This window comes from Limanda limanda, chromosome 8 (genome assembly GCF_963576545.1).
Source record: "Limanda limanda chromosome 8, fLimLim1.1, whole genome shotgun sequence".
NCBI classification, from domain to species: Eukaryota; Metazoa; Chordata; class Actinopteri; order Pleuronectiformes; family Pleuronectidae; genus Limanda; species Limanda limanda.
In genome coordinates this window covers 12,378,465-12,390,486 of record NC_083643.1, presented here as the reverse complement: position 1 = coordinate 12,390,486, position 12,022 = coordinate 12,378,465, and the positions used below count along the sequence as shown (strand labels likewise).

General features: G+C 40.2%; 1 protein-coding gene across 1 annotated transcript; it reads left to right on the top strand.

The window, feature by feature from the left end:
• Window positions 1-1,465: 1,465 nt before the first annotated feature.
• Window positions 1,466-9,826, top strand: LOC133008765 (carboxylesterase 5A-like). Its single transcript, XM_061076042.1, is given in 14 exon segments — window positions 1,466-1,640; window positions 1,643-1,709; window positions 2,544-2,736; window positions 2,822-2,963; window positions 3,212-3,345; window positions 3,511-3,664; window positions 3,931-4,035; window positions 4,138-4,236; window positions 4,904-5,047; window positions 5,152-5,229; window positions 5,321-5,468; window positions 6,389-6,538; window positions 6,656-6,728; window positions 9,518-9,826. Coding segments are annotated over 14 exon segments (1,794 nt in total). The 5' UTR covers window positions 1,466-1,520; the 3' UTR covers window positions 9,705-9,826.
• The last annotated feature ends 2,196 nt before the right edge of the window (window positions 9,827-12,022 follow it).

Here is a 12,022-nt window from a genome sequence, read left to right as displayed (position 1 = left end):
TCAATGCACGGGTGTATCATGACCAGACAAACAAAAAAGTCTTAGGTGCAATTTGAAAAACGCAACAGGAAGCATGCTATTTTTTATTTATTTTTTAATTTATTTAATTTTTTTTAATTTTTTTTTTTAAATTTACATAGTGTTAGATATTGGGTAATGCTGGTTGAAGTCCTGCCAACACGACAGCCTGTTATTATTACATTAGAGTCACACATACAAAAACTAAACAAACAGAGCTGAGTTCATCATTACAAACATCGCTGCAGGGGATTCATTCTTGGCAGGATTGACACAAACTTGTGTAAAGGTTCACATTTCACTCTGAAATATGAAATAGCATAAAATATAAATATCTAATTTGCTTTTTTTGTTGCTTTTATTGCAAAACAAATGCAACGCGATGTGTAATATTATTTGCAGGCTGTAAGTATTTAGTTTATGAATATAAACAGTAAGGATACACTGTTTATATTTATAAAATGTCTACGCTCTTGATGTTCATCTGTTTGGGCTGATGTTCCTGTGAGAATGGACATTGTTTAGTCGTCTTTATCTTAAACAGCATTGAGTAGATAGATGCAGGATATTGTTTTTAAATCTCTACCAGTGTAGTACATACCAATGGCTGCCAGAGGGAGACCAAGGTCCATGCATGAAGTATAATGAATCTGCAGTTAAACATAGACTGTATATAAAGATATATTGTATATTTAAAAAAGTTTAATTGGGGTGGATTCATGTACATATGTAGATTAATGATGTCTTCAAAACAATGATCTTGATACATTTAAATAAATAAATCAATAAAAAATACAAGCAAGAGGTTTAACCACTAGAAGTCAGCAGAAACATATTCTGCCAGTCTTACTCTTTAAATGGTCTGTTCTCCCAAAATCCCAAAGAGCATCATACCACTGGTGAATTATGGGCTTTTACAAAGATTTGATTTGAATAATGTCTGGGTTTTTTCTTTCATCACCGAACATTTGAGGTGAACAGAATTCAGTTGTTAAGATTTGACATTTAACAGGAAAAACATCAGCGGAAGTATCTTCTAAACCCACGATCTGCACTGTCGTGTAAACTCCAGTGAAAATTGATTTTTGTGGCAGGTCAGTATGTTTACTTCTCAGAGGAGAGCGTCCTTCCTTTGTGCGTTGGAGTTCAGATCATATCACTGACCTTTTATATAAAGCAGCTATATATTTCATATAATAAAATATTATCTTACGAAATACGTGTCATATATTTCGTATATTATTATCAATTATAACTGTATTACTGTTATGAAATAGCATATATATATATTCAAGCATTAATCTTAATTGCTGAGCCATCTGATAGCGTAAAAAACCTTGCTAATAAAAACTCATTAAATTACGGTGAATTAGCGAGTCTTCTACATTGGGCGGATATCGAGGCGCTGTCCCGTCATCCCTCCTCCCCTTTACAGTTAGTTAGTTGCTCAACTTCGCAGGCGGTGCTTCCTGTGTGCTGAGCCCGAAAGAAGGAGAGAGACCATGGAGTCCCGTGCAAAGCAAACTGTCCTCCGTCTCCTGTCAGTGCTGAGTGTCTGTGCTGCTGCTGCTGCTGCTGCTGCTGCTGCTGTGCTGCTGCTGCTGCTGCTGCTGCTGCTGCTGCTGCTGCTGCTGCTGCTGCTGCTGCTGCTGCTGCTGCTGCTGCTGCTGCTGCTGCTGCTGACCCACAGGGTGAGTACACCACCAGAAACTAATTGGGAGAACCAGGGAGCTGCCTGCAACTCTGTCAACCTGTAGAACTTGTGCTCAGTTAGACTCTTGCTGAACTCAGACCTCACCTTACACCTACATTTGGTGACAACCTCTGTGTTAAAAGGTGAAAACAACACCCCATGCACATTAGCAGTTTTAACCATTTAGAAAGAACCTGCTTCAAGTTAATCCAATATATGGTTAAGAGAGTATCGTTACCATACTTGCGTAATATGTTCTGACAGAAATTAAATTTCGGTCTAGAGATTAGATGCAAAACACAAGCAGACTTTGATGATTATTTTCTATTCTTGTTTGTCATTGTGATGCTGCAGGCCGATAAGTATTTATGAGAAAACTAATTTCTCTGCATGCTGATCTCTCATAATACATGAAACGCATTATCTTTGGATCTGATTACACTGTTAGTCTGAAGAACTGGTGCTCCGTCCAGTTTGGCTATATCCGTACTCTTATCAGTTCACATTTTAGACTTTACATCCAGTGGTGATACTGTGCATTCAAAGGTGAACATCGTGTCACACGCACACTGCTCCTCCATTTAAGATAACCCTTTGTCATATTGATTTCATTCTCACGTAAACTGACCAACACAGGGCTTGGAACTGAGGGTGTGTACCCCACTCACCCACAGGTAGATAATGAGTAGGAATGTGTAATATGATACAACCTCCTCGTGAAGAACCTGAATGTTTGGAGACCTTATATTTGTTACAAATCTAAACTTCATGATTTTGTCCTTGTGAAGTGTCACATTCGGATTCTCTACTGAGTCCCACTTTATTCTGACAGCACCTGAAGTTCACACGGAGCTCGGGAGCCTGAGAGGTGAGTATGTGAGTGTGAGGGGGAAGGAGCCCGGGGTCCACGCCTTCCTGGCGGTCCCGTTTGCCAAGCCACCTGTAGACCCTGCTCTGAGACTGGCTGCACCCCAGCCTGCAGAGGGATGGGAGGGAATGAGAGACGCTACCAAGCAGCCGCCCATGTAAGGCATCCATGTGCCCCAGCTGTTGCATGTCTCACCGGTGGGAATCACGTCCAATACTTGATGAAATACTTCCCCCTTTCAGGTGTGTTCAGAATAAACAGTTTGTTATAGATCTGATGGCTAAAATCGACATGGCGGTGGCACATGTCCCGGACATTTCAGAAGACTGCCTCTACCTCAACATCTACACCCCTGCAAACAGATCTCAAGATGCCAAGCTCCCGGTAAGAAGTCCTTGTTGCATGTGTGTGCAAAAATGAAAAAATAATTCTCAGTATGAAAAAGCGGAGCCATATGTTAGAAGGCACTGACCAAGATGTCAAGAGAGTTTGTGGTGGTAAGAGCTGAGTCAAGGTACTGTAAACAAAATCCATCACTTAGGTTTAGCTCTGGAAAAGTTTGATTACTTGGTTTGATTACTTTTAAGAAATTCATAATGTCTAAACTTGATGGGGTTTCTGTATTTGAACAGGTCATGGTCTGGATCCATGGCGGAGCGTTTACTATTGGGTCAGCCTCAATTTACGATGGCTCCGCCCTGGCTGCTTACCAGGATGTGGTCGTAGTTATGATCCAGTACCGCTTGGGATTCCTGGGCCTTCTCAGGTAAAAAATGATTGGACTTTCTAAGCACAGTTACAATGAAAATACAAGGATTTCATGCTTCTCCTTTGTTCCTGACCTGTGCCACATGTGAACAAAATGCTCACTTAACCAGCTTGTGCGAACGTAGCCTGGTAGACTATAACCACAGTATATGGTTCTCTGCAGCACTGGAGATGAGCACATGTCCGGGAACTTTGGCTTGTTGGACCAGGTTGAAGCTCTGAGGTGGACCCAGAAGCACATTCACAGCTTTGGCGGAGACCCAGGTTCAGTAACGATATTTGGGGAGTCTGCTGGTGGAACCAGCGTGTCCCTCCTGGTAAGGATCAATCTGCAGAGGTGGGACCTCCAAGTTTGAAGGTCCAGTGTGTAAAATAATCCTTGTGGTGTTTTCACTCGTGTGTTTCATCCAAACTGGACAAATTGTTGTTTTCCTAACCCTAGAATGGGCCCTTTTATATTGAAATACTTTATATTTACATCAGGAGCGGGTCTTCTCTACGGAGGCCGCCAGGTTTTTTTAAAGTAGCACAAATTGGACAGAGTAAACACAGCTGTCACTTCTTCTGATGCTTTAACCAACAGCTCCTCTCACCATTGACCGAAGGCCTGCTCCACCGTGGCATCGCTGAGAGCGGCACTGCTGCAATGGATGCACTCTTAATGAGTGATCCTCTTTCAGTGGCACAGGTGAAGCAACGATGTGCATACTTAACTGTACATTGATCAGCGCATAAGAATATAATTGGATTTCTGAAGTGCTGAGATGGATCCTCTTGGGTCTTTCCTCAGATGGTAGCAAATATATCTGGCTGTAGCCTGGAAAGCACAGAGAAGATCAGCCACTGCTTGAAAAACCTGGACTTCGATTCTGTTCTGACAATTACACTGGTGAGATATATTATATACACAGCCGATGTGATTAATTGACCGTGTGCCTACGTCCTCTGTAAAGGCCGGCACATGCTTCTGCAACGGCGTCTGCGGCTTTTCACGCAGCTGTGTCGTGGGACTCGTTTTAATTTATAGTTCCCCAATGGTTGCGCTTGATGCAAATCAATTCACCGCCAGACCACTAGGCGGAGTAATGTTTTTTGTCGAAGTCGGCTCTTCTTCGTGTGTGGCAATCGTCGTCGACTGTTTATTTACGGCGGCTCCTCATAGCCTTTTTCTGGCGGACAAATACGCCAGTCGGTGACGGGTTATACTAGTGGTCATAGTTTCAATTCCCTTCTGCCAAACGCTCTTCTATTTGGTCCATATTCATTCTTCTAAATCTTTTGTGGTTTCTGCCAGTATTATGGGGCATGAAACCGGAAATGCGACTCCTGAAAGGATGTAGTTAGCAGACCAATCACAGCTTTGCGGGCTTCGTGAGGCTTGCGGAGCTTTGCCGTCTAGTTAGAAAAATTGGGCGACGCACGTAAGCATGTAAGAAGGGATCTGAAGCACGTAAGGGGCCCGGAAGGGCTCTTGCGCTTCCGGGCCCCTGAAAACGCAGAAGCATGCGCCGGCCTTAAGATTCCTGTGAATCAATAACTTTTTTTTAAATCTCCAGATGGAAACCTTGAAATATGGTGTAACCATTGATGGACACTTTCTCACTAAAACTGTGAATGAGATTTTCCTGGAAAAGGCATTTCCCACTCTGCCTGTAATGACCGGTGTTAATAATGATGAAGGTGGCTGGTTACTTCCAAGTGTAAGTGCTAAGTGAATGATTGTTCCTGAAATATGTTGCTGATGTTCACTTGTTTTGCTGCTGTGCGTGTCTAGAACCTTAACTGCAGCTGCCTCTTTCCTCAGTTTATGTCTCCTCCAGACTGGATTGAGGGATTAGATCGGGAGCATGTGGTCAACATAGTCTCCGGGTTTATCAGTGATGTAAGACAAACACTGCCACACATTACAGCATCACTCTGTTTTTATCTTACTCAAGTTTCTTAAACAAACGTGTTCATTGTTTTTTCTCAAGCCCAAAACTGCAATCCTGAGAGATATGATTTTAGAGGAATACATCGGAACCGGTGAAGATCGAGTGAAAAACAGAAATGGATTCACTCAGTTGCTGGGAGATGTTTTATTTAACATTCCAGCTATCAAGACTGCAATGGCCCACAGAGGTAATTTTCTATACATGCTAATGTAAATGTATTTAATATGACATATTAATATGAGTATTAGGGCTACAGTGTAGAAAAGAAATTGTATATTTCAAGAATGAAGTCGTAATTTTTCTAGAAAAATAAATATATATATTACAGAAATTCAGTTGTGTTATTACGAGAATAAATTCATAATATTATGAGAATTAAGTGTGAGTTTAATGAGAAAACAGCCATTATATTACACAAATAAGGTTGTGATATTACAAGGGTAAATTTTTAATATTACAACAATGAAGTTGTAGATTTACAAGAGATATTTCTAAAATGGAAAATTTTGTAAATAAGCAGCAAGGAGAACCAGTCCTTGAGTAACTAAGAAATGATTTCCTCCTCAACAAATGATGCAATTTCCTCCCAAGACTGAGTTGTTCTTCTTTCAGAATTGACACATTTTGTTGCACAATCTTTTCAAAGCCCAATATTTATGATAATGTGGTGCTGAGGAGCCAACAAATGAAGTATTGTGGCAGGACAAGGAAAGGCAGAGACGCAGGTACTGCTTACTGTTGTTTATTCAGTAGCCAGGAAGAACAGGCACATGTTCCCCATACGGGAAGTATATATAGCTACAGACTTTACATTTCCCATCGACCACTGGGTGAGAGGACACACCCATGAGTGCACGCCACAGTATTTCCTTATTCATTAAGTATAATCTAACAAGATGCTCCACATTTCTCAATTTAACACTGTAGACAGATGTTCACCTTATAAAATAACATAACCTAAACTAAATACTTTATTTTCACATTTTCATCACCGAGTCTCTGATTATTTTTCTTCCTGTGGCAATTTAAGAAGCATCAATTATAATTTATTGTCCCACATTTTCATAAACAATATCTACTGTATCCCACCCATTTATCTGCCACCAGATGCAGGCGCCCCTGTTTACCTGTATGAGTACCAGCATGCTCCCATTGCCCTGAAGCGAAAAAGGCCGAGCTTTGTTGGGAGTGACCATGGAGATGAAATCCTCACAGTATCAGGATTCTGTTTCACAACCACCCACGTCAAGTTGCTTGGTAAGCTCAATGTAAAACTTAAACTTAAACCTTAGCTCAATAGACCACCAGACATGTGGTGATCTGCTGTGGTTTGTGTTCATGGTTAAGTGTTTTACCACATTATCATTGTTTCAGATAAATGCACAGAAGAGGAGGAAGAGTTAAGCAGAATCATGATGAGCTACTTGGGCAACTTTGCTCGTACAGGGTAGGTACCTCGAATCATATACCATTAATTGGTCTGCCTTTGGGAATTCAATAAATTTTATCAGAAAAAATACTCAATATTAATATTACAAATATGAATATTAAATATTAACTTGAATTCAGTAAAGCTAGCTCGGGCACCTAACTACAAATTTGGAACTCTGATAAATAATTAAATTAATAACTAACCAAAATGATAACGTCAGTAGTTAGCAAAATTGAAGGATATGTAGTTATTGACAGTGTAGAGGTTGAAACAATTCACCCTTATGCAACATTAATGAAGACACGTGTGTTGAAGAAAACCACAAACTAACTGAAAGTGTACTTATTATATGCAGATGTTTGTGTGATTAAGTGTGCTTTCAAAATGGCAGCTGGCCACGATGAAGACCCCCTGGAGTGTGGGGATCATGTGGCTGAGATCACATGTACAGTGGTGGCCAAAATTATTAGAACACCTTTAGGATCGGACAAAATTGACCTTTTTTTTGCCTCCAAAACATGATTTAATTTCATAATGTTCATGAAACATGCAGATGGTTGCTCTGAGCACAAACAAATAACAGATGGAGTCCTACTGTTTTTATCCACTTTTAACTTTAATATATGGTACGTCCACCTTTTGCAGCAATTACAGCAGCACATCTCTCTGGCATAGTGTCAATATATTTCCTGAGAACTTCAACACTAATTTTATCCCATGCCTTCTGCAACTCAAGCCAAAGGCTTTCCTTTGAATGTACTTTAGATCTGTCCAGTTTATTTTCCATCTCGCCCCAAATTTGCTCGATGGGATTCAGGTCTGGACTTTGAGGGGGCCAGTCCATCATTTTCAATGTTCCAGCAGATTCCTTCTGTCGCAGGTAGTTCCGGCAATAGATAGGAGAATGTTTAGGGTCATTGTCCTCTTGGAAAATAAATCCAAGCCCAATAAGACGACTCCCAGATGGTACTCCCTGCCTCACCAGAATGTTGTGATATGCTTTCTTATCCATTGTGCCATCAATTTTCACTAAGGCACCTGTTCCTGAGGCTGAAATGGCACCCCACACCATAATACTACCCCCTCCGTGTTTAACTGTTGGCAAGAGACACTCATTTATATCTTTTGCCCACCCTACGTCGAACATACACTCTTCTCTTGTTGCCAAACTTGGACTCATCAGTCCACAACACTTTATACCAATCTACCTTTTGTAGGAATCGTCGGGATTTGATCCTGGGTCTCCCGTGAGAGAGGCAGATTGCCTACCACTGGGCTATGAGGGGTGATGACTCAGATGCAGAGATAGACACGGACAAGTTGTTTGTAGGGGGAAAAAAAGGTATCTTTACTTAGTTCAGGCATCTGGTTTTAACAGCAACTAAGAATACTACCAGACAACTAAAAAACACAGTCTGGTCAATAACAGAGTAAACTTAGGATGTCCAAAAACAGGTCACAAGAAAGATCTCAAGACAAAAAAAGGTTCAACAAAGGAATAGTATATAGACAAGAGGTTCTCTGATTAACACACATACTGAGCTCAAGGTTGTCAATTCCAAGACTCGGCAAACACAAAGAGAATCAGGTGACTTATAAAGGCTGGCAGATAACGCACAGGTGAACACAATGAAACAATCAAATCAAAACACATGTGACAGAAGAAAAGGAACACTGAGGACCCCACATGGTCATTTAAGGGTACCGCAGTCCAAAAACCCTGACACTTTTGTCCATTTCTTGTGATCTTTTGCAAATTATAGGCGTTTCACTCTATTTTTCTCTCTCAGTAATGGTTTCTTTGCTGCTATTCTGCCAACAAGTCCTTCTTCTCCCAGTTTCCGTCGCACAGTTCTTGAAGACACTGTTGCACCATCAGTCATTGTGGTGTTGATCTCATCACGCAGTTCTCGTGAGGTCTTTCTTCGGTCCTTAAGACTGAGAATTTTGAGATACTTCACTTGTCTGTCAGAAAGTTTCTTTTTTCAACCTCTCCCCTTTCGGTTCTAGTGTTAATTGGTGGCCTCATGGCGGTCTAAAGTATTTTTTACAGTGCTTGGACTGCATCTCAAGGCCTTGGCTAAGCTTGTTGTTTGTAAGGAAAATTACCTAAATCTCATTATGATGGCTCTATTCTATGGTTTATAGAGCATAATTGATGACTTTGTAGATATTCCATTCGTTTAATGGGTATTTTAATGGCCAATTCAACAAAAACAACTGAAACCTCTTAAATATGCCAAGTGTTCTAATAATTTTGGCCACCACTGTATGTGTTAGGTTTCGGGGGAGATGAGTGTGTGAGGGGTTGGTGCCAGGTCATGAAAAGGTCCCGTTTGAGATGCTGTTTGAAGTCTTGTGAAGTGGTGTTGCTGGTTGTGGTTCCTGTTCCGTTCTGAAGTTCTTAGGCAGGCTCTCGCGTCACTGCCTTTTGGAAGGTGTGAGCAGTCTGCACCAGACATGCCTGCTTGGAGGTCGAAAGGGCTTGGGTAGGGAGAGGTAACCCTCCAGGAGCAGAGAAGAGAGAGAAGTCAGAGGGAACTGGGCTTTTATTGGTCTGGTTACGTCATGAGGCACACAATGACCAATAGTGGTGGAAAGGTGTGTCCCGGGGCAGGCTTAACACCTGAAGGTGTGAAGATGAAGCACCTGGGACTGAGTTCTGGAACCTCTCCTTTGTCTTCAGAACAAAGGAAACATTTGGTTGCAGGCTTTTGGCTACACATGTTGGCCCAACTATATATACATGGAGGTATGACAAACGTATCTATAACCTGTGTGTTTGTGTGTGCACGCTTGTGTAGTTCTCCTAATGGGGACGGCCTTGTCCACTGGCCTAAGTATGGAGCAGAAGAAGAATACCTGTCGATTGCACTGAAGGAGCAGACACCTGCTCGGCAGCTGAAGAAGGAGCGGTTTGTCTTCATGACTCAGACTCTCCCAGAGAAGCCCCGACGATACGCAGAGCAGGTGGAGCGCGGCGAGCTGTAGAAGAGTCCGCTCTCCTTTCACCATTCCATCCACTTTGAAATCATTAACCACAAACAAGTATGTTAGATATATTATGAGACATTTGTGAAGGGGGGAAATAAAAATTCTAAACAACTGAAAAACCCTTGTTGTACTTATTGTAACCTTTAGGATGTATCCCACAAAGTTTTGAAAGTCAAACTATTAGCCTTCAAAACGTTTGCCTGTCAGGTGTAGTAAGTTAAAGTTGTATGAATATATATTTATCCCGCTTATATTGATCATCAGTTTAATACTAGGGCAAATATCTTCAAGGAATAAGAAAGCGTGATGTGTTAGTGATCTACCTTTGTTACTATGAACTTGTTTTAAGGCTGTTTGGACTTATGAAGCACACTCGGGTCATTTGTCAGGGTTAGAGGATAATTGAGAATGCTCTTTTTCTACAGCTATGTTACACATACAGTACAAACCATAGAAACACAGATGACAGGGCTCTTTTCGGTTTGTTTGTTTTATTATTGAGAAGAGTGCTTAAGCTGGAAAGCTTCCTGAAGTCGGATGTGAGCAGTTTAATAGGTCAATCTTATGTTTGTTTTTCACTAAATCAGGCGCATTTAAAATAGTACAAAGCAACACTTTTCAAAGGCAAATCACTCAATAGCTGGGTGCAGAGGGCATACAGACATGGAAATGGATTCAAAATAAGTACTTCAGTTGAGAGGAAATCATAATGCAATATTTTTTCTGCCAAATTTAGTAAAGTTGCACTCTGATATAAAAGTGTTGGCCAGTGTTTTTTTAATGATTCACTATTTTGCCCTGAAAAGAAACCTCATTATAGTCATACATCTTATAATAAATAACTAACTAACTAAATACAATAAAATGTGTAGACTTTTTTGTTTGTCTGGTCATGATACACATGTGTATCGATTTTTTTTTAATTTAATTTTAATTAATTAATTTTTTTATTTTTGTTTTTAAATTTACATAGTGTTACATATTGTGCAATGAATAGGTGGTTGAAGTCCTGCCAACACGACAGCCTGTTATTATTACATTCGCACATACAAAAACTAAACAGAGCTGAGTTCATCATTACAAACATCGCTGCAGGGGATTAATTCTTGGCAGGATTGACACAAACTTGTGTAAAGGTTCACATTTCACTCTGAAATATGAAATAGCATAAAATATAAATATCTAAATTGTTTTTTTTTGTTGCTTTCATTGCAAAACAAATGCAACGCGATGTGTTTATTTAGTTCATGAATGTAAACAGTAAGGATACACTGTTTAAATTCATAAACAGTCTACGCTCTTGATCTTCATCTGTTCGGGCTGATGTTCCTGTGAGAATGGACATTGTTTAGTCTTTATCTTAAACAACATTGAGTAGATAGATGCAGGATATTGTTTTTAAATCTCTACCAGTGTAGTACATACCAATGGCTGCCAGAGGGAGACCAAGGTCCCTGCATGAAGTATAATGAATCTGCAGTTAAACATAGACTGTATATACAGATATATTGTATATTTAAAAAAGTTTAATTGGGGTGGATTCATGTACATATGTAGATTAATGATGTTTTCAAAACAATGATCTTGATACATTTATATGAATAAATCAATAAAAAATACAAGCAAGAGGTTTAACCACTAGAAGTCAGCAGAAAAATATTCTGCCAGTCCTACTCTTTAAATGGTCTGTTCTCCCAAAATCCCAAAGAGCATCATACCACTGGTGAATTATGGGCTTTTACAAATATTTGGTTTGAATAATGTCTGGGGTTTTCTTGCATCACCGAACATTTGAGGTGAACAGAATTCAGTTGTTAAGATTTGACATTTAACAGGAAAAACATCAGCGGAAGTATCTTCTAAAACCCATGATCTGGACTGTCGTGTAAACTCCAGTGAAAATGGATTTTTGTGGCAGGTCAGTATGTTTACTTCTCAGAGGAGAGCGTCCTTCCTCTGTGCGTTGGAGTTCAGATCATATCACTGACCTTTTATATAAAGCACCTATATATTTATAGAAAATAAAATATGATCTTACGAAATACGTGTCATATATTTCGTATATTATTATCAATAATAACTGTATTACTATTATGAAATAGCATATATATATATTCATATTCAAGCATTCATCTTAATTGCTGAGCCATCTGATAGCGTAAAAAAACTTGCTAATTAAAACTCTTTACATTACGGTGAATTAGCGAGTCTTCTACATTGGGGTGAAATCGAGGCGCTGTCCCGTCATCCCACCTCCCCTTTACATCAGGCGCGCTCCCTTGCGTTAGAGAAACCGTCCCCGCGGCTCGACACCG